This window comes from Lathamus discolor, chromosome 20, assembly GCF_037157495.1.
Source record: "Lathamus discolor isolate bLatDis1 chromosome 20, bLatDis1.hap1, whole genome shotgun sequence".
Taxonomy (NCBI): Eukaryota; Metazoa; Chordata; class Aves; order Psittaciformes; family Psittacidae; genus Lathamus; species Lathamus discolor.
The window spans coordinates 4,557,174-4,578,672 of record NC_088903.1 but is presented as its reverse complement, the minus strand read 5'-3'; the positions used below and the strand labels follow the sequence as shown (position 1 = coordinate 4,578,672).

Sequence of the window (21,499 nt, the reverse complement as noted above, 5' to 3'; positions counted from 1 at the left end):
ATCCCTCGGGGGCGCGGCACAAGGGAGAGCGGGGGGGGGGGCCGTGGCTTTGCGCTGCGCCGCATCCCGGTCCCGGGGACGCCCCCCCCCCTCCCCGCCGTGGGCGGAGCCGTCGGCCCCGCTCCGCCGCGCGGCTGCAGCACCGGGAGCGGCGGCGCCGAGGGCGCTCGGGGCGCTCCAGCATGAGCGCTCGCCGCCTCCTCGGACTCCTGCTCGCCGCCTGCACCGGCCTCCTGCGCCCCGGGCCCGGCTGCCTCGCACGTAAGTGGGGCCGCAGCCTCGGGAGCGGCCGCTCCGCACTGCGGGACCGCACCCGTTGCCCGGCCCCGCACCCCTGAGCAGCACCATTGCCCTCACCTCCGCTCTCCCGGACATCCCCCCCTTCTCCTCCGGGCATCCCTCGTTCTCCCCCGACTCCCCGGTCCGCATCGTCCCCAAGGTCACCCCCGGACACAGGCGTCCGTGCGCCCTCCCCCTGCCCTTCCCCGGTCCGCTCCTCCGCAGCCGCTCGCCGGTGGCACCGCACCGGCCCGGAGCCTCCGGGGATGCCCCAAGCACCCGCCCCGCTGCGCCGCATCCCCGGGCACGGCCGCGCTCCGCCAGCACCGCCAGCACCTCGGCCATCGCCGCCGCCGGTCCCGGCCCGGCCGCGGGGCAGCCCCGGACTGGTCCCTGCAGCCCCTTGGAGCCGGAGCCCTTGGCCCCGTCCCCCGGGGCCGGGGTGGCGTGAGGACGAGCGGGCTGCGGGGGATGGAGGCGGGGGACGGTGCAGGCAGGGACTATGCAGGCAAGGGAAGGTGCAGGCAGGAGCGGTGCAGGCAGGGACGGTGCAGGCAGGGGCGGTGCAGGCAGGGACGGTGCAGGCAGGGGTGATGCAGCATTAGGCGCAGCGCGGCTGCCCTGGCCCCGCAGTGCCCAGGCCGGGGGTGCTGCAAACGCTCCTGGGCTCCCCGGTTCCGTCCGACCCGGCCGGGGGGACCCTGCGAGGGGCTCGGGACCCGACTGGAGCCGTCTTTGGGGAGGGTTTGCCCGGGGCGGGGGGGTCCCTGCGCTCACGCCAGTGCAGCGGCGGCCGGTGCAGGGGCCCGCAGAGGTGTGTCAGCTCCGCTGCAGTGGGAGGGCAGAGCGGGAGCTGGACCCGCCGCTCCCGCGGGGTCCCGGGGTCCCCAGAGCCATAGAGGTCGCCGCAGGGCCCCGAGCCCGGCCCCAGCCCCGCTCTCCCCGCAGGACCCTGCTACGATGAGCTCGTCTCTCCCCTGTACTCCTGGTCCCTCGGTGCCTCCTCCAGATACAGCATCTTCTACTCGGCCAACTTTGCCCGGCTGCACAGTGAGTCCCCAGGGACCGGGGTACAGACGGGGTCGGGGGAGAGCCATGGGCAGGGGGTGTCCCTCTGGTGTGGGGCTGAAGGGTCCTCGGATGCTCACCCGGGCTGGGGGTGAGCCCCGCAGCCGTCCAGCTCCCACCCACAGGCGGGTGTTGCAGTGAGGCTGAGCCGCTCCCCCTGCAGGCACCAGCGGCTGGTCCCCTGACCCCCGGGACAAGCAACCCTGGCTCCAGATCGACCTGATGCAAAAGCACCGGATCAATGCAGTGGCCACGCAGGGGACCTTCAACACCTACGACTGGCTGACGCGCTACATCGTGCTCTACGGAGACCACCCCACCAGCTGGAAACCCTTCTTCCAGCAAGGCAGCAACTGGGTAAGGGCTGCCCAGGGGTCCCTGCAGAAGGGGGATCCTTGGGAGGAGCGACTGCCTGGAGCGAGGTGCTCATGGTGGCCCTTCATCCCCAGACGTTCTTTGGGAACGTGAATGAGAGCGGGGTGGTGCGGCACGACCTGCACTACCCCATCCTCGCGCGCTACATCCGCATCATCCCGGTGGCCTGGAACCCACGCGGGAAGATTGGGCTGCGCCTGGGCCTCTACGGCTGCCCCTATCGTGAGTACCCGAGCTGGGGCTCCAGCAGCCCTGCATGGGGGGGCTCCACTTGGCCCCCGGCTCCAGCACGTCTGGAGACCCCTTTCCCAGAGGGGTTGTGCCGGTGTTGCAGTCATCAGCTCTGGCATGAAACGTAACAGGATGGAGCATTCCCCATGCCAGGCGCCTGCTGCTGTGGGCAGTGACGTGACCGGGGCCACTCTGCTCTCCCCAGGGTCCCACGTGCTCTACTTCGATGGGGACGATGCCATCTCCTACCGCTTCCGGGCCAAGAGGATCAGCACCATGGAGGATGACATCTCCTTCAACTTCAAGACGCTGGAGCAGGACGGGGTGCTGATGCACAGCGAGGGCGCGCAGGGCGACTACATCACAGTGGAGCTCAAACAGGCTCAGCTCTTCCTGCACATCAGCTTAGGTGAAGCGGGGCTGGGGGCTGTAGGGCTGGGGGATGTGGGGCTGGGGGCTGTAGGGCTGGGGAGCCACCAGCTGAGGCTGCCCATCCCCAGGCAGCAGCCCGGTGCATGCCACCGAGGGCCATACGACGGTGACGGTGGGCAGCCTCCTGGACGACCAGCACTGGCACTCGCTGCACATCGAGCGCTATGGCCGCCACGTCAACCTCACGCTAGACGGGGAGGTCAAGCGCTTCCGCTGCCACGGCACCTTCGACCAGCTCGACCTCGACACGGAGGTGGGTGCAGTGGGCAGGGAGCTGCCAGGATGCTGATGCGCAGCAACCCCAGCAAGGGGCTGACCCTCTCCCTCTGCATCCCAGCTCTTCTTTGGGGGTGTGATTGACCAGGACAAGCAGCACCTCACCTACCGGCAAAACTTCCGGGGCTGCGTGGAGAACATCATCTTCAATGGGGTCAACATCGCCGACCTGGCCCGGCACCGGAGACCCAACATCCGCTTTGAGGTCCAGCCCTGGGTGGAAGCCCCTGCCCAGGGGCCCTATCCCTGCTGTGGGGGGACCGTTTTCCTGGAGGAGGACCAGGTCCTCAGCCCCACTGTGGGGTGACGTGAGGACGGGCAGCGGCTGTGCTCAGCCGAGCGGCACTGCATTGACCGCGGGAGGTTGTTCCTGGCCCGGGGCGTCTGCTGGTTCTGCCAGGCAACGGGATTGATCGGGAGCGATCGGGGCCAGGGCTGTGGGGATGGTTTGAGATGGGATGAGTGGAATGGGATGGGATGGGACGGGATGGGATGGGAGGGGCCAGGATACGATGGGATGAGGGGGCATCCCGCTGCTCACCGCCTCCTGTGGTCGCCCCCAGGGCAGCGTGGGCCACTACTGCCGGGACCAGCTGTACAGCCCCATCACCTTCGCCGGCATCAACAACTACGTGCGGGTGCCAGGGATCCCCCGGAGGAACCGGCTCTCCGTCAGCTTCCGCTTCCGCTCCTGGGACACCGCCGGGCTCCTGCTCTACACCAGCTTCGCCGACCGCCTGGGCTCCCTCGAGGTGGTGCTGAGCGAGGGCCAGATCAACGTCTCCATCGCCCAGCCCGGCAAGAAGAAGCTGGAGTTTGCCGCAGGTGGGCTGCGGGGCCAGCGCGGGGCCGGTGTCAGGCTGGCGGCAGCATCTCTGACGCACAATCCTGTCCCTGCACAGGGCATCGCCTGAACGACGGCTTCTGGCACTCGGTGCAGCTGGTGGCGCGGGACGGCTCGGCCGTGGTGACCATCGACGATGACGATGGTGCCGAGTTCCGGGTGGCGCATCCCTTCCAGCTCCGCACCGGCAGCCAGTACTTCTTCGGAGGTGGGTGGCGGGGGGAACCGGGGCGATGGGTGCCTGGGGACTGCTCACCACGCTGTGCCTTGCAGGCTGCCCCAAGCCAGCCTCAGTCACCGGCTGCCGCTCGAACCAGACGGCCTTCCACGGCTGCCTGCAGATGCTGAACGTGGACATGCAGCCCGTGGACATGGAGCTGCTGGAGCAGCACCGGCTGGGGCAGTACTTCAACGTGTTCTTCAACGTCTGTGGCATCACGGACAGGTATCAATGGAGACAGGGGTGCTGGTTGGGCACAGGCGGGCACTGGGGGCCGCACTGGTGCCAGGACAGGAGCCTTCTGCGCCCTCAGGTGCACCCCCAACCTCTGCGAGCACGACGGCCGCTGCATCCAGTCCTGGGATGACTTCATGTGCATCTGTGACCTGACAGGGTACAAGGGAGAGACCTGCCACAAATGTGAGCCTGGGGTGTCGGGGCAGCACGGGCGCCTGCACTCCTCCCACTTGCCCCCCACGCTGACCCCAGCCCTGTTTCCCTCTTCCAGCCCTTTACAAGGAGTCGTGCGATGCTTACCGGGTCAGCGGGAAAACCTCAGGGAACTACACCATCGACCCGGATGGCAGCGGCCCGCTCAAGCCCTTCACCGTGTACTGCGACATCCGAGGTGGGGGCAGCGGGAGGGTGCCCCCCGCTACCCAGTGCCCCCAGGGCCCATCCTCTGCCTGTGTATGGGGGCTGGAGCAGGATGGAGGGAGCAGGGGGGTCCTGGCGTTTGGACCTAGCATCCTCCTGCCCCCGCAGAGGACCGCGCATGGACCATCATCCGGCACAACCGCCACTACGCCACGCGGGTGACGGGCTCCAGCGTGGACCAGCCCTACCTGGGCGCTGTGGAGTACTGGAACGCTTCCTGGGCCGAGGTCTCGGCGCTGGCAAACGCCTCCGAGTACTGCGAGCAGCGCATCGAGCTCCACTGCTACAGCTCCCGCCTGCTCAACACCCCCTGTGAGCTGCGGGGGGAGCAGGGCCATAGCGCGGGGCCGTATGGTGGGTCCGCACTGCGGGACCACGTCCTCACCCTCCCCTGTGCCCGCAGCCGGGCTGCCCTTCAGCTTCTGGATGGGCCGTCACGACGAGCGGCACTACTACTGGGGGGGCTCTCGGCCGGGCATCCAGCGCTGCGCCTGCGGCCTGGACAAGAACTGCGCCGACCCCAAGTACTTCTGCAACTGTGACGCCGACCACGCGCTGTGGTGAGAGGTGGTGGGGTGGGATGGGGGGCACAAGGGCTGGGGTTCGGGCAGGGGCAGGTTGGCGAAGGGGCAGAAGCCCCTCACGGCCCCTCCAACACGTGTGCCATGCGCAGGAGGACGGACAAGGGTCTGCTGACCTTCGTGGACCACCTGCCCGTCACGCAGGTTGTGGTTGGAGACACCAACCGCACCGGCTCCGAAGCCCAGTTCCTGCTGGGGCCCCTGCGCTGCTACGGAGACCGTGAGTGACCGGATCCACAGCGGGTACCACGGGGCGCTGTGGCTGTGGTGGTCCATGCCCGGCCCTCACCGCTCCTGCTCCCCGCAGGCAACACCTGGAACACCATCTCCTTCAACAAGGGCGCAGCCCTGCTCTTCCCCACCTTCCAGGCCAACCACAGCCTCGACATCTCCTTCTACTTCAAGACCACCGCCCAGTCCGGCGTCTTCCTGGAGAATCCCGGCTCCCGGAACTACATCCGCGTGGAGCTCAACAGTAGGGGCAGGCAGGGGGGGCGAGGGGTGGCGCGACCGGGGGCTCCTGCCAACACCGTGTCCCTACAGCCACCAGGGACGTGGTGTTTGCCTACGACATCGGCAACGGGGACGAGAACCTGACGGTGCGGTCGGCGGTGCCCTGGAATGACGACGAGTGGCACCAGGTGAAGGCTGAGCTCAACGTGAAGCTGGCGCGGCTGCGGGTGGACAAACTGCCCTGGGTGGTGCGGCAGGCTCCGCCGCAGAGCTTCGTGCGCCTGGACTTCGACAGACCCCTCTATGTCGGTGAGAGCCCGCGGCCACGGCCCCGGTGCCCGGGTCCCCGCGTGCCGCCGGCGCTGACTCTCGGCCCCGCTGCAGGCGCGGCGGAGCACAAGATGCGCCCGTTCCTGGGGTGCCTGCGGGCGCTGCGGATGAACGGGGTGACGCTCAACCTGGAGGGCAAAGCCAACGAGACCGAGGGCGTGCGGGTCAACTGCACCGGGCACTGCCAGGACCCGCCAGTGCCCTGCCAGAACAGCGGGCTCTGCGTCGAGCGCTACAGCCACTACAGCTGCAACTGCAGCGTCTCTGCCTTCGACGGGCCCTTCTGCAACCACGGTGAGCGCGGGGTCCTCCCCCGGCTGGGATGGGGCTCCCTGGGGTTCCCCCGGTGCTCCCATCACCCTGCGCGTGCCCTGCAGACATCGGCGGGTACTTCGAGGAGGGCACCTGGGTGCGGTACAACATCTTGCCCATGTCGCTGTACGCTGCCCGCGAGTTTGCCAGCATCATCAGCAGCCCCTGGCAGCCCCTGCCCGGCTACAACCTCACCAGCGAGGAGGTGAGCTTCAGCTTCAGCACCACCGCGGCGCCCGCCGTGCTGCTCTACGTCAGCACCTTCGTCAAGGACTACATGGCCGTGCTCATCAAGGATGACGGTGGGGGAACCTGCGGGGACCCCCCCCGGGTACCGCAGCCGCACGGGACCCTCCTCCCTGCCAATGCCAGTCACCGGTGCTGCGGAGGGGCTGGGCCCACTGCCCAGGGCCCCGGCCCCACTGATGGCCCCACTCTGCCCACAGGGAGCCTGCAGCTGCGCTACCAGTTGGGCACCAGCCCCTACGTCTTCGCCCTCACCACTAAGCCAGTGACAGATGGGAGGCCCCATAGGGTGAACATCACCCGCCTGCACCGCACGCTGTACACGCAGGTATAGGCTGTGGGGAGCTGTGGGGCTCGGGTGAGGCTGGGAGGGGAGGCAGAGGAGGCTCGGCAGGAGCTGGCACCGTCCCTGTCCCCAGGTGGACTATCTCCCGGTGATGGAGCAGCAGTTCTCCCTGTTCGTGGACAGCAAGCTGGACTCGCCCAAAAACCTGTACCTGGGGCGCGTGATGGGTGAGCTGGGTCCTGCCCTCGGCTGCTCACTCCCATGCTGGGGTCTCGGGGTGCTCCCTGCCCAGCACGGTCCTTGCCCTCTGCAGGGGATGAGCCTTCTCCTTCTGTGCCCCCACAGAGACCGGTGTGATCGACCCCGAGATCCAGCGCTACAACACGCCCGGCTTCTCGGGCTGCCTCTCAGGGGTGAAGTTCAACACTCTCGTCCCCCTCAAAGCCATCTTCCACCCCACCAGTGTCCTGAAGCCCTACAGCATCCGTGGGGAGCTGGTGGAGTCGAACTGTGCCTCCATGCTCCCCCTCACCACCATCCTCATCCCTCCCGAGATGGACCCCTGGTACATGGACATAGGTAGGTGTTGTGGTGGGCCCGCCCCCCCCAGCAAGCATCGGCTGCGGAGGGGATGCTGCAGCAGCACAAGACCGCGCTGCAGCCGGGTCTCAGCCTCTCTGTCTCCGCAGAGTTCCCCCATGTGCACGATGATGGCTGGATCGGGATCATCATCGGGTGTAAGTGAAGCACCCGGGCGGTGCCCCCCACCTCTGCCCTAGCCCTGTGCTGCCCCCCAGCCCCTCACCGCTGCCTCTTCCCTGCAGTTGTGATCTTCCTGCTCCTGCTGCTCGGGGGGCTGCTGGTGCTGCTTTACTTCTACCACCACCGCTACAAGGGCTCCTACCACACCAACGAGCCCAAGGCCATCCAGGACTACGGCAGCGCTGCCAAACCGCCTTCGGCACGCAAGGACCAGAACCTGCCCCAGATCCTGGAGGAGCCCAAAGGGGATTAGCGGTGCCCGGGGGTGGGACGGGCTCGCAGCCCCACAGCCCTGGGGCCGAGCGAGCATCGCGGGACCAAAGGGCCGAGTGCTCCTGAACTGCCAACACCCGCCGCGGGGCACGACCGACCGGTCCCCGCCGCCACCGCCCCGGCCCCGGAGCGCGGCCAGGACCCAGCGCCAAGCCCCGGGCACGGGGGCAGCGCCAGCGCCCACCGTGCCCCGCCGGGTGCCCCGGTGCGGGCAGCATCGCCCCGCTCTCACGTAGCTGAGCCGCCGCTTCGCTCGCTTAAGCCAGAGCCACGAGGACCCCGGCTCCAGCCCCGCACCCAGCGATACCCACCCGTGCCGGTGCCCCCGGCCGCTGCCGCGCATGATGCCACCGCCCCTCGCTGCCGCTTTCACCCGCTCAGGTAACGGATCCTTTCGGGACGCTCTCTCCTGCACCCCGGGTTTTTTATTCTCTCCGTTTGTATAAAAAGCCAACGGGAAGCTCCTCCCGGGGGCTGCGTCCGCGGGGCCGGGTCTGTGCCGGTCCCCTCCAGCCCCGGGAACGCTCCCGCTCACTCGCTGTACCGTGGTAAGACGACGTTCCGGAAACGCATTTACCCACCCGAAGGCCGAGCTCCACTGGGCACTTTATTTTTACAAAACCCGTTTCGTTGACTGAGATGTGAGGATACTCAAATAAAGGCAGAATGACAGCGGCCGATGCTCCCCTGCCTCCCCCGGGCACCTGGGAGCTCCTCTCCTCGCTCACGGCTCGGCCGCATGGGCGACAGCAACGCCCGGGCTCAGAGCGGGATGCGGGATGGAGGAGCAGAGGCTGGGTGCAGCTCAGGGTCCTGCTATGCCCCTACACACACAGACCCTGCCCTCCCACCACACACCTCTGCTCCTCCCACACTTGAGCCAGTGGGGATCCAGGCACTGGTGGCACCGGGACCTGCTCACAAGCCCCGCTGGGCTCCGGGGCTGCCACCCAGGGCAGGCAGAGGAGGGGCAGGGGACACAGACCCCACCGCTGGCTGCTCCCTAGGGTAACAGAGGCCAGAGAGCCTTTGGAGGGGGGTTTCGCTACCACTTTATTATGACAAAGGCTACAAGCCACGTTATTTGTAAAGTGCATCATTGTCATCCACTGTCAAGAAACCACAGACACAAGCCTGGCCTAGTGCAGATGTGGCCAAAGTGGCGAGGGCGCTGAGCTGAGAGCAGAGTCGGGGGGAGCCGGGCAGGCGCAGGCGGGAGCTGGCATCTACAAGCACTGCTCCAGACAGACCCAGACCCTTCCGAGCCTCAGGAGGGCAGCGTGGACAGCACAAGGACGGACAGACAGAGCCTGCAGTGCAGGGCTTGGCTCCTGGGGCAGACCCAGCACCTCGCTCCATCCATGGACCACGGCAGCAGGGATGAGCTACGCCATGGTTATTCCACGGTTCCAAGGAGCCAGGCAAGGACCCAGCAGCGCTCCGCTCTGCAGTGCCCCCAAATGCTACCCCCACAAAGGGACACGGGGCTCTGCCCAATAACCCCATCCCAACATCCCTGCAATGGAGCTGCAGAGCAGCAATCTCAGCCCTCTGTGGTCCCTGCACCCCCAGAGCACAGACAGGACGCGGCTGCTGGCCGAGAGGAGCAGTTTAAAGTGCTTTGCTTTTTCTTTTTGCATGTGGTGCTAAGGCCAAACCTCACCCCGCAGAGAACGTTTCCCCTTTATCCTCAGGGCCAGGCCCATGCTCCTCCAACAGGGACTGTCCTACCAAAGGAGGGAGGACCCAGACCTTGGGGGCAGAGGCATCTGTGTGCCAGCCCCAGGATGAGCCAACAACCACCTGGACACACCAAAGGGCATCCTCAGGCTCATGGGGCTCTGCTGCCTCCAGCCTCCTCTTGTGCTGGCAGCAGCATTCCAGTAACATTATCTCCAACCAGCTCAGTGGTATTCCACTACCCAAAGTGACTTTTTGCATAGTGCTGCTCTCCACATCCCCCTGCATCACATCACCCGTGGTGAGCTGGTCCCTGTCCCCCAGCCAGCTGGGGCAGAGAGGAAACAGCCTCAGCCACAGCAATCCAGGCCCCACTGTGGCCATATCTGTATGGCTTCAACCCTCTTGCTGTTCCCATCAATGGGGCAAAATGAGCAGCAAGAGGAGGCACCTGAGACTGGAGCTTATCCCAGGGGACAGGGCTGGTCTCGGTGCGGGTGGTACCACACTCGGTCGTGTGCTTCCAGCAGTCAATGGAAAACAGAGAGAGACCGGGTGGCTGTCTCTGCTCCTGCAGCACAACTTTGCTTCAAGCCCCAGCCTCGGCCCATGGCTCCCTCCAGCCTGGGTGAGTAGAGCAGAGCTCCAGTGCTGGCAAAGCTGCCCCTGGCAGCAGCCGCTCCCACTCCTGCCCCGAGTCTCTCTCTGGGTGGGAAGTAGCGTTTGTGACACACTCAGCAACGGGAAGAGCAGCAGTCATGTCAGCGTGAAGCAAACATGGCATTGCTTACAGGGTGCAGCAGCAGGGTGGGCTAGGGACTGCCCCACACGGAGCCTAGATGATATCTGTCTCCCTCTCTATGCCGACATACTTCAGGGCATCGGCCTGGCTGTACCTATGAGACAGGAAAGTCACAGCTGCTGCAGTGAACCCCCCCCATGCTCCCCACAAGGAAGTGGGGCCAACCCTGCACCCCCATCCTCAGCAGCCGCTCCCCCGGTACCTGTAATCGAAGAAGAGCTCCTCTCCCGCCTGGATCGCCCTCTTGGCAAAGATCCCGATCCGGTGGTCTCCATTTACCATCACCACTGCAACAAAGAGACACCAGAGACACGGGGCTATGGCTGCAGCCCATTGCTCCTGCAGGGCTTCAGCCCTGCCCAGCCCCACCAGCAGGAATGGGACCGGCTGCAGAGAGGAGCCTCTGTCCAGGCTCAGGACAATCTGGGACCCCGGAGAATCCGCTGCAATCCCAGAGCTGAAGAGGACCCCAGAGAGCCACCCCTCAGAGGTGGGGCTGGGCTGTCTCACCTTTGGCATAGCAGTTGGGGTTCACCGAGTGATTGGCAAAGCGGATTTTATTGCCTTTGCGGGTGGCATCAACAACGAAATCTATAAAACACCAGAAAAAGCCCCAGACTGTAGCATGGACAGGCCCTGCTTGCAGGGGCTGCAATCGCCACCCGGCCACCAGCCCCTGCCAGGCTGCCCGGGTCTCATCCAACCCTCGCAGCCCCAGGCCAGTTACCGTTGTTGAGGTTGAAGAGGAAGCTGGACATGTACTTGTCATAGACCTTCCCTCGCCGGTCAGCCTCATCCTGTGAGATCAGCTGGAGAAGGAGAGCACCTTGAGAGACCCAGTGCCAGAGGGCACACCCAGGGGTGCTGCGAGGAGTGGGACTCGTCTCCCTCCTGCCCTCCCACCCCAGTGGCCAGAGCTCACCAGGGCTTTGGGGAGGGAGCAGAGAGAGGAGCTGAGGTCCCAAGGAGCAGCATGTACCTGACATGCTCCTCCATGGTGGAGGGCCTAGAAAGTACTGCGATAGGTCCCCAACAGTACAAGATTCAGCCTCCAAACCTGGTCAGACACAGCACAGCACCCTGGCATGGGCAGGAGCACTAACCTCACCACAGTACTCGGAGATGAACTCGTTCTTCTGCACGGATTCCTTGATGAAGGTCCCCCAGCCAGCGACATCCGATGGTGCCAGCAGCAAATGCTGGAGCCAGGGAGGAAAGGAAGCAGTCAATGGTCAGCAGGCCCATGACCCCAGCACCCAGATCCCACCCTGCCTTGGGAAGAGCAAGGAGCTCTGCACCTCCCGGCACACACCAGGGAACAGCCAATGCTACGCTCAAGGGCCCAGCACCACAAAGAGAAGGGGGACCAGTCTCTATGCAGCATCCCCTGGTTTAAGGGGACACACAGCTCCCTGCAGACGGAGGTGTCCCAGCACCACTAGACTGGAGCTGCACATTACCTGACACCCACTAATTTGTATCTTTCTCTGAACTTCTGTCTTTTTTACATGCAATCCCTTGTCCTGAATTCAGGACTGAGCCTTTCCCCAGAGTCACATTTTACACTACCTTGCTCTCAACCCTTCCTCATGCAATTCCCTTCTCTTGATTTCCATATCCATAGTCCCTACTGCAGGCTAAAGGCTACCGAAGGCTCAGAGCAGCTTCTCTTCCAGAGCTCCTCAGTGGCACGCAGCCGGGGCTCTGCTGGTACCAGTGCACCCGAGGCAGACGCCACCAGCCGCTGATGCTGGCAGTACCTTTTTGAGACCCCGCTGGATGCTGCAGTTCTTGCAGGAGACCACCTTGCAGTCCCAGTGCTCCGAAGCCCCGCAGGTCAGGCACAGGTCCGGGTCGCACTCCCTCACAGCCAGGTAGCACGGGCACTGCTTGGTGTTGCACTGGGTTTTACAGCGGCAGCCCGGGAAGCGGTTCTGACCTGCAGCAGCACAGCACAGGGCTCTGCACCCAGCGGCCATTCAGTGTCCCTGCCCCAGGGAAGCTCCTCCGGAGCCAGGTCTCACCCTGGCAGGCCCCTGGGCAGGTTCAGGACTAAGCCTGTGGCCGAGGGCCATGCTTCCTGCCCACCACCGTGCACACATAAGGAAGGTGCCTTTGTGCTAATGAGGAGCACTACATCCACTGTGCTCTGAGCAGCAGACAGGAGGCCCCAGCCAGCCTTCCTACCCCCAAAGTGACCAGGTCAGCACTTGCCAGGAGCACAAGGAGTCAAGGTGAATGTGAGGCAGCCTGGGCACCAGAGCTGGAAGTGAACCAGGAAACACTGTGTGCACGCTCACACCACGCACAGGGTCCTTCCCATCTGCATGGGTGGTGATGCAGATCTGCCTCTTGGGACTGCTTATGATGGCTGAAAGTCAACTGTTCTGATAGTATCAACATAACAGACCAGTAAAGGGAATCCTGGAGCCTGAGCTGGCTCCCTGTCACCCTGTGGTCCTTCCAGCCCCAAGCTCTGCCATAACCCTTAACTAATCCACCAACAGAAGCCACATTGATGTGGACAAATACAGTTATCTCCATTGCAGAGCTGGGAATGCAAGCCCAGAGAAGAAAAATAACCATGGCAGAGCAGTGACCCAACTCCCACCCTAACTGCTGCCCACACATCCTGCTCTCAGGGACCCACAGCATCACCCGCGGTTCCTGGTGCTGGATACAGGCACGCAGATGGGTATTCCCTAACAAGAGGGCGAATCATAGCTGTTGAGTCACGGGGCAGCACAGAAGTTTCCCTTTGGATTTCAGCAGACCGCAAATGGAGCTGCTGCAGATGGGCAGAGCAGTGAATGCAGGAATTAAGCCTCTAGCAAGTAGCAGCTCCGCACCCTCCCTCTGGCCGGTGCCAGGAGAGCTGGATGCTTTCCCACCCCCCGGTCCCAGGTTTTTCCTTACAGTCAGGGTTGCACTGGCAGAACTTCTCACAGAAATTCTGAGTCATGATGCAAGGGCAGGAGCTGTCACACGGGTGCTCGGGGTGGTCACAAGGCTGGTAGTTGTACACCTGGGTAGGCGAATTATCTAGAGCAAGAGGGGAAATGCCCGGATCAGAAGCCGCACATCTTAGGAAGGATGAAAAGCCTCAAACGCAGGGCTCTGGAGCAGGGAAGCTGCAACGTCGCCGTGTGCCTGCAGAGGGCAGGGAGCCCAGTGGCATCCAGCACCCACAGGCACACAGCTGCGATCACCAACGCCCACAACTGCTCTGCCCCCAACAGCAGGGCCAGACACCAAACCTCAGCCTCCGCTGTGGTGGAAGCAAGAGCAGGAGAGGCTCTGGCCAGGCTCAGGAGCACCAGCACCACGGCACCCCAAGGAGCAGGGCCGGGAGATGTGGCCATGGGGCTGTGTGACCAGGGAGCTCCCCGAGAACCCGGTGGGACGCAGCCACAGCCAACGTTACCTTTCTTCAGCTGAATCTTCCTGCAGTGCGCAGCCCACAGCCTGCAAGAGAAGCACAGAGGGGTTGAGAGGACACAGGAGCCTCCATTGGGAAGGGCAGGACACAAGCACCCAGCAGAGCAGACAGGCAATTCCAGCCTCAAGCATTAACAACCACCAGGCAGCCAGAAACAGGAGAAAGATGAGAATGATGCAGCTGCAGCTACTTAAGGCAAATGTTAGAGCCAGAATAATACGGGACACACTGGGATCAGCACACACAAAGGAGATTATGAGCCAGGGAGCTACGGCTGCTGGGAGGACACAGCACCAGCCCTCCAGTGGCACTGCTTGCTCCTGTGGGGCTCCAGCCTGGGGCCATAGAGCCCCCAGCACCAGGGACAGGCCAGGGCCAGCAGCACCAGCAGCCCTGTGTGACAGCGGGATGTGTGCACAGATGGGAGCCAGATGGGGATTACCAGGAATGCGTTGGCACAGAAAGCAGTGGATCTGGTTGCATTTTAAGAACAAAACAAGCATGTCCAACACTTGCCTGTGCTTCCTTTTCTTCTTCTGGGATGGATTCATTAATTCGTTTGTTGGCAGCTTTGTTATAAGCGATTCTTTTACTGCAAACTGAAAGACCTGCAAGGGAACAGAAGGAAAAAGACAACTAAAGTTCAATGCACTCAAGTTGTTTTGATGTGAAGCATAAACAGGAGTGCAAGGACACACACAAGGGGGCTCCCAGTCCCAGTAAGCAGTGCCCAGTGCCACCAACCACAGGTGCCATTGCATCTCTTGGCTGGGATTCAGGAGCACCCACCCTGCCAGCACCCATCCCCCTGCAAGGAGCCAACCAGACTGGTCCTTGCCAAGGGCCACGTAACACTGAGCTCCACCAAGGGTTGATGGAACACCTTCCTCGGGGCGAGTTACTGCAAGGGATTAAAACCAACAGGGAAGCTGCGGTGCTGCTGCACTCCCCAGGCCCCCACCTGCTTGCAGGTCTTTGTTCCCAGCAGCCTGGCAATGGAGCAGAAGTTGTTGAAGTAGGTCCCATGGAAGACACGGAAGAGCGACTCCTCAGCTCCCGTCCACTCGACGGGCTCCTGCGGCGTCTCCACCGCAAACAGCTGGGAGGAGGCCGGGCTCAGCTTCTGCTTGGTGGGCGTTTGGCAGCGGGAGTTTGCCTCTGGCAGGAACGGGAGATGTTGGACCGTGTACAGCATGGGAGAACTGCACCCGGCCGCGGGCAGCAGAGCTCAGCAGCGCCCAGTGCCTGCTGGGATGGGGGCGCTGGCCCATTGCTGCAAGGCAGCACCGGAGGCACAGTCCCACCTTCCCAGGACAGAGCCCCCGGGACTGGCATCGTACCTGAGGAGCTGGAAGCCCACTCGTTGCCCGTGTCTCGGTCGCTGTCGCCCTCCCTCGCCTCGGTGACGGTGGAAGCTGGGGTGTTTGAGCAGGAAGCGCCCACCACATGGTGCCTCCGGCGGCGCCGGCCTGAGCACTTGGACCTGGGGTTGTGCAGCGCAGCGAACTCCTTGGCTCCTTCCTGCAAGCAGAGCAGAAGACAAGGCGGGTGGCAGGTGACCAGGGAACACAGAAAAGGCTTTTCCACAGGGCCTGGGACAAACCCTGCCACCACCAAGAGAAGGTGAAGGCCTGCCCCAGTGCTCACTTCAGCAGCTGCCCACACTGCACGTTCCTGCTTTGTTCAGCATCACAGCCTGGTTGGAAGAAATGCCCTGGCCCTACTCCCCTGCCTCTTGCCCTGCAATGAGGTTCTCGTGGCCTCTCCCTCTGTTCCAGCTCCACGGCTGCCCAGAACAGTGCACATCTTGGAGCTGACTGACACCACCACGGGCACCCACATCCCTGCAGCTCCCACCCCATAACACGGCTGGGCTGCAGCTCTGAAAGAGCACTTAAAATAGCTCGAGTCTTTCCCCCCAGTGCTTTGAACCTGGGCTTCATTCTTCGAATGCCCCACAGGGCCCAGGGAAATCATTTGTCACCACAATTTCCCATCTGGTACCTACAAGCTTAGTCTTCATTGGAGATTTACTAAGATAATGGATCTGGTAAGGTCTGCATTTGGATTCCCTGAATCCAATGAGGATTAGAACTAATTCTGAAAGATCAGAGCTGTGAAAAGGAACCAGAGGGCTCTGCAGGGCCGGGCTGGACAAGCCACTTCTCCTGTGGTTTCAAAAGCAGCAATGCAGAAACATACCAGCCAGAGGAAACAGTCTGCTCCGCAAGGATCTGGCTCGATCTTGGTCTCTCTATTCTTTCGTTTGTACACATTAGGAGTAGCATGAAAAGCTGAAAAAGTAATAGTTATCTTTACTATTAGCACCCTCCAAGAGTCTCCCCACACACTGCAAGGGACAGGGCAGCACGAGCTCAGCGAAGGGAAGTGGGAGCCTGAGGCAGGCAGCAACAGCCCCGAGCAGCTCTCCTGGCAGCGGGGAAGGAGGTGGCAGGACTCCAACCCATGCTGCAACCCGTGACGGGGACTCGGCAGCAGTGGGGGAACACTTGGGAAGGAGAGGCCGTAGGAAAAAGATCTGCTTTCAGACTGAAACAAAAAGACCACATGATCTTAATATTACATCTTTTAATAAATAATTCACTGGAAAGAGTCCTGTGACTTTCCAAAGAAGCCCTCAGACCTGGGAAACAGCAGGTCCAACAGCATCCAAAAGGCTTTGGGCAGGACAAACCGCAGGAACATGACTAAGATGAAGCTGTAAGTTCCAGTGAAGTAACAAAACACAAGGGCATGTCCAGACTTTGGAAGCGAAACATTCATGGCTTTCCCTGATGAGCTTCTGCAAAGCAAGAGTGAAGTCTGGTCATGGCACAGATGCCCGGAGGCTCAAGCGCGGAGCAGTGGTGAAAGCGGGACGGCCACGCAGGTCGGTCCCGTCCGTCTGAGGAAACAAGTGGAGCCGTCTGTATAAAAGGCTTCTGGGCACCTGTAGGCTCCTAAGGCTTCACTGCAACCTCCGGGGAGGCACCACCCTCTAAAGCCTGCGGCACAGACACTAAGCACGGCGGGGAGAGGCACGAAGCACTGAGGAAAACTGAGGAGAGAAGGGCTCTAGGGAAGCGTCCGGCCGAGCCTGCACTTACGATGCAGAAAGCAGTCGTATTTGAAGCAGCGGCGGCAGAAGAGGGTGTGGAAGGAGTGCAGGGACTGCTCCCGCTGCACCGACTTCGCGCAGGGCCCGTCTATGTTGGGAGTGCACTGCGGCGGCAGCACGTTCGGGTCCGACACTTCTGTGAGCTCCCGGTACCTGTGGACACACAGACACCCACAGATGCACCCCCCTGCCTCCTGTGGGACACATCCCACAAGCAGGGACCATCTGGGGCAGCAGCACCCTGAGCCAGGTAACCTGGAGGCTAAACCAAAGCCTCTTAACACTTGAAAGCTGCTCTGCTGGCGGTGCCCGCAGCCGGCTGAGCTCTGCTTTGTGCTCAGGGCACAGCGCTGTTTGCTGACACAGAGATTTCAACTGACACCAAGGCAGGGAACAGACAAGTGCAGCACAAATCTACCTTTCTTTCATATCCTCTGGGAAGCCGTATTCAGGAAACATAGAAGAAATAGCAGTGAATATCATGTCATTCGGAAAGCGCTTCTTTGAACACTTCTTGTTACCTAAGAAGAGGAGGAGAGACAATTCCTCAGTTAAACCATATGAGAACATCTCTTTTCTGCTTCCACAGCGATTCCAGTAGGTGTTCAGGATTACATTTCTGCCTCTTAAAATATAATCCCATATACAATGGATAAGCCTTTTGCCCTGCAGCTAGGCCAAGGCGTTTCCAGATGCATTACTGCCAATTTAGAGCTGTAGCATCCCCACCACTTAATGACTTCTAAAGGATTGTTATCACTGCTTGTTTTTCCCAAAACAGGATTTGCAGACAATGCTTTTCTACCTTTAAAAAAGGGTCCCGATATTTTTGCTACCCATATCGCTATAAACCAAAGACAAAAACAGCAGTCAGCATTCCTAAGGTCATGCAGGACACAAGAAAAATCCCACAGACCAGAGCTATCTCTATGCAACAAGAGCTCCAGGTGGCACAGGAGAGGGAACAGGAACAAATACATGGAAAATGGGTCTGGAAGGGATTTGAAACCGTCCACCTTTGCCTGCAGCTGAATAGGACCTACCTACCAACTCCCTGGCAGGTGCCTGCCAGACCAGCACTTTGAAACCTCCAGGAGCAGAGCTCCCAGCCTCCTCAGATAACACCCACTGCTGCTCATCTCACCCTGACAGGGTTTTCCAGATGACGCATTAAATTCTCCTCACCGCACCCTAAACTGGAGACTTCTTATCCTGGCCAAGGGGATGGTGAGAACAACCAACTGCACCCCTGCTTTCGGGGACCAGAACCTGCCAAGCTGGTCACTACCCTCAGCAACGCATTAACAACCAGGCAGGGCAGGATGGAAATGTGACCAAAGGAACCCCAGTTTCTGTGGCCAAACCCACCTTCCGCTGCAATTCGCTTTCTTTTCCTTGTGACTGGCAGCTCCTCTTTCCCGTCCTCCTGTTTAACCTCAGAATCATTGTGTCCTTCCTCTTCCTCGTCCGAGTACTGATTGAGGGCATTCACCAGCTCCAGGAACACAGCATCGCTGATGAGGACTGACCCTGAAATCATTTCTGAAACACAGAGATGTCAGCCAGCTTGCGGCAGTGCCCTCCTCTTCCACGCTCCTCACGGTGGTAAATCACAAGCCAGAACCTCTCAGGTTTGAAGGGACGGGTGGGATTTTAATGCTAGGGAGTCACAAGAGCAGCGTGCATCATTCGTGCCATCTGAAGACAGGGCACCCCAGTTTTCCACTGCCTTCCTCCCTCCACGCAGCGTTTTATGATGGGGTAGGCAGCACTGCAGGGAATCACACTGCTCTGCATTTCTGAAAAGCCTGATTAAAGCCTTGACTGAGGTCACAAGCAAAGCAAAGCTGCTGAGCAACTCCTAACATATTGTTCAGCATCTTGGAGCACATGAACTCCCATTAACAACAGCTCCAGAAGAAGAGGCTAGAACAGCGCAGGGTATTGAAAGGCAGGACCGTATCGCTGCAAGCTAGAACAGCAGGCATGCTCCTGGTTTTCTGCTCTAAGAGCTCCCACAGCAATGCTGGTTACTGCTGCCACCTTTTGACTTCTTAACTACTTTGATATGTTCATCACAGGAGACTGAACCCAGCAGTGCTGACTGTTCTTACCTTCCTCTCCATGGACTTTCCCATCATAGTTATTAATAAGTTCTTCAATGAAAGTTTCATCTTCTTCCTTCACCTCATCTCCCATGTAAGGGATATTGCACAGAACCGTTTCATCCTCCACCTGCAGAGGTCAGATACAACTCAGAGCAGCGGCACCTGCAGCCTGGTCGAGGCTCCTCCTGCCCATGCAGACCCGCAGCACGAAGCAAAGCTTCACCCTCCCAAGTTGCAATTTCAGATGCCTCATCCCTGACATTCCATTGTTATCCCGTGCCAGCAGCATAAATCTGACCCCTGAAAGTGCTGTTTGCCTTAAGAAAGAAGAGCAGTGCCTCCAACGCTTGCAGAAACTCAGAACCACACACGCTGCCAGCAATAACCACCAAAAAACGTCAGAGACATTGTGCTCAGGCAGAGAGCACAGAACTGGAACAGCAAAAGGCAAACTGGTAACTCACTCCCAGAGGAACACAGCCAAAGCTGAGGAGCTGTTCTCATGTTAAGCACAGGAGCAAGGACACTGGCTCTCCATTGCCATGGCACCACGGCTGGCTCTGTGTTACAGTCGCTGGCCTCACACTGTGCCCCGGTCTGCAGTGGCGTGTAGCTGCCCTGCAGGGTGCAGGGACACAACCACACCCCAGAGCAGGCAAAGAGCCAGGCCAGGCCAGCTGCTTGCTTAACAGGTAATCTTAACAACATCACACCAAAACCTGCGTTAATTCACTCGCCTTTCTTCCACCACAAAGGAACTAACCCTCAGTAGCACCCTTACAATGGGACCAGCAGGGTAATCCAGTCACAAAGAAAAGGACCTGCCTAGGAAATAAAACTCTTCATTGAGAAAAGAAGAAAAATCTTAAAGGGGGGGAAAAACAAACCATCAAGCAACAAACCATATCTGCTCCATGGATCCTCTGAAATAACAGTGACCCTACCAAGGAGTCAGGTAGGACAGCATAGATACAAGGCTGTTTTATGGGATACAACAAAACAGACAGCCAAATGAACAGCTTCCCTCATCTTTAGAGCAGACATCACTTAAAACAAGTGGGTTGAAGAAGGCCCAATCACTCCACAGCCACACCACAACTACACACAAACTGTCCCAAGCCCTTGTGCCCCAGAGCCTCCCTACATACCATGAAGTTCTGCTGAAGAGGGGACCAGGAGTACATAATGGGCACCAGTGCCACTGTGTTCAGGGTCCTCATGTACAGCGTCTGGCTGGGAAACCCTGGGAAGATGCTCTCAACTGTACACTGGAACAGGAGGACAGAGAGAGGCAGTGAGGAAACAAGCAACCCCGGTCGCACAGCTCCCTGCAGAGGCTGCTTCCACTCCACACTTCTGCTGCTGAGCCCCTTTCCCTCTCCACACCTGCTTGAGAAACGGGTGCCCACTGACGGGCTTCATGAGCTGCACCGGCTGCACGCGGAGCTTCTTCCAGTCTTCATTCAGGATCTGAGTCTTTTCATGAACCTTCGCAAAGTTGGCCACAAACAGAGCCTGCAGTGAGGGAAAGCAGCACTCAGAGCTGAAGAAATCACACTGAGAACACTAAAACCCTTCCCGAGATGTTGGTTTGAGTATCAGAAGCATATGCAAGGCAGAGCATCTCAAACTGATGATACCTGTTAGAAGGAATTCAAATTAAACTCAGCATTGGTACAAAACTCTGCTTAAAGTCCTCCCAACAACCAGCAGCATTTGGTACCTCCTCATCCCAGCCGACATCCTCCAAAACCCTGCCTCTGAGGAGACGAGCAGCAGAGTCCCCTTGAACCCCCAGCAGGGAGACTTTAAGGCCCAAGTGGAGATGAGTCCCCTTTGCTGCACAAGCACCTCACGAGCACAACACCCAGCGCTGCCCGAGGAGGAGCAGGATCCCTTCCAACCTCCCCAGCTTGCAACTGGGGTGCAGCTGAGCAATCCACAGGATGAAGCACCCACCTGAGAGCTGCTCAAGTGCTACCAGCTGAGGCACTCAGCAGACCCCCCTTCAGCCAGAGCAGCCTTTACCTTAGCTCCCATGTTCGCCTGGAACCTCTTGAGCTGCCGGAGGCGCATGTATTCAGACTTGACTTTCCTCTTCCAGTAAATGATGCACTTGGACGTTGGAGGAGCAGCGATTTCCATTTTCCTGGGGAAGTGCAGAGGGAATAAACACCGAATAACGCGGAGCTCAACCCTGCCCAAGTGCTACCGGAACAGACCCCGCGGGGTCTGACCGCAGCGTGGACGTGAACTCGGAAAGAACCCGGTAACCCCGCACGAGTTCCTGTTTGCGAGCACGCAGAGCGCACCGAGAGGCCCAAGCAGCCCGGGGGCTCCGGGCCCGGCTCCCGAGGCACCTCCGGCCTGGCGCGGCCCCCGGCAAGGGCCGGGCCGGAGCCGCGGGGTGCGCTGCGAGCCGGGCCTCGGGCCGCGCCGGTTCTGAGGGCTCCTACAGAGCCCCCCCCCCACCCCCGCCGGGCCCGAGCCTCTCCCCGCGGGGCCGCACGGCTGCGGCGGTGACAGACACCGGAGCGGAAGAGCGGGCCCCGGCGCACCCACCCCTCCCGGTACCGCGGCTCCCCACCGGGCCCCGCACTCACTCCTCGGCCATCCCGCCGCCCCTGCGCGCCTGCGCATGCGCCGAGATAGCCCCGCCCCGTCAGAGGCACCGCCCCTGAATAGCTCCGCCCCTCTCTATAGCCACGCCCCCCCCGCGTGCACCCG

The 21,499-nt window shown here is 61.0% G+C and overlaps 2 protein-coding genes across 2 annotated transcripts; one reads left to right on the top strand and one right to left on the bottom strand.

Moving 5' to 3' along the window:
• The first annotated feature begins 109 nt into the window (after nucleotides 1-109).
• On the top strand, nucleotides 110-7,770 carry CNTNAP1 (contactin associated protein 1). Its single transcript, XM_065699533.1, has 24 exons — nucleotides 110-261; nucleotides 1,228-1,329; nucleotides 1,511-1,704; nucleotides 1,797-1,944; nucleotides 2,159-2,362; nucleotides 2,454-2,638; nucleotides 2,723-2,866; nucleotides 3,225-3,486; nucleotides 3,564-3,713; nucleotides 3,779-3,950; nucleotides 4,039-4,145; nucleotides 4,234-4,353; nucleotides 4,491-4,694; nucleotides 4,786-4,942; nucleotides 5,056-5,183; nucleotides 5,271-5,438; nucleotides 5,507-5,725; nucleotides 5,801-6,040; nucleotides 6,124-6,360; nucleotides 6,505-6,632; nucleotides 6,724-6,817; nucleotides 6,936-7,169; nucleotides 7,280-7,327; nucleotides 7,415-7,770. The coding sequence occupies exons 1-24, from the start codon at nucleotides 183-185 to the stop codon at nucleotides 7,603-7,605; spliced, it is 3,915 nt and encodes a 1,304-aa protein (XP_065555605.1). The 5' UTR covers nucleotides 110-182; the 3' UTR covers nucleotides 7,606-7,770.
• An 883-nt stretch (nucleotides 7,771-8,653) lies between these two features.
• On the bottom strand, nucleotides 8,654-21,441 carry EZH1 (enhancer of zeste 1 polycomb repressive complex 2 subunit). Its single transcript, XM_065699532.1, has 20 exons — nucleotides 21,376-21,441; nucleotides 20,801-20,921; nucleotides 20,159-20,287; nucleotides 19,921-20,040; nucleotides 18,779-18,899; nucleotides 18,033-18,206; nucleotides 17,083-17,185; nucleotides 16,654-16,817; nucleotides 15,749-15,840; nucleotides 14,887-15,067; nucleotides 14,508-14,704; nucleotides 14,063-14,154; nucleotides 13,532-13,572; nucleotides 13,024-13,149; nucleotides 11,868-12,046; nucleotides 11,211-11,306; nucleotides 10,835-10,916; nucleotides 10,618-10,698; nucleotides 10,310-10,394; nucleotides 8,654-10,201 (listed from the first exon to the last, which is right to left on the bottom strand). The coding sequence occupies exons 1-20, from the start codon at nucleotides 21,384-21,386 to the stop codon at nucleotides 10,141-10,143; spliced, it is 2,256 nt and encodes a 751-aa protein (XP_065555604.1). The 5' UTR covers nucleotides 21,387-21,441; the 3' UTR covers nucleotides 8,654-10,140.
• Between the last annotated feature and the right edge of the window lie 58 nt (nucleotides 21,442-21,499).

Bases quoted from the DNA above. Each gene is read 5' to 3' on its own strand.
- EZH1 (XM_065699532.1), bottom strand. The intron at 14,155-14,507 runs GTGGGGGCCTGG...GTTCCCTTGCAG, and splicing joins GAACAAAGACCTGCAAGCAG to GTCTTTCAGTTTGCAGTAAA. The intron at 10,395-10,617 runs GTGAGACAGCCC...TCTTTGTTGCAG, and splicing joins CCCCAACTGCTATGCCAAAG to TGGTGATGGTAAATGGAGAC.
- CNTNAP1 (XM_065699533.1), top strand. From the start codon at position 183: ATGAGCGCTCGCCGCCTCCTCGGACTCCTGCTCGCCGCCTGCACCGGC. The intron at 4,354-4,490 runs GTGGGGGCAGCG...CTGCCCCCGCAG, and splicing joins CGTGTACTGCGACATCCGAG to AGGACCGCGCATGGACCATC. The intron at 7,170-7,279 runs GTAGGTGTTGTG...CTGTCTCCGCAG, and splicing joins CCCCTGGTACATGGACATAG to AGTTCCCCCATGTGCACGAT.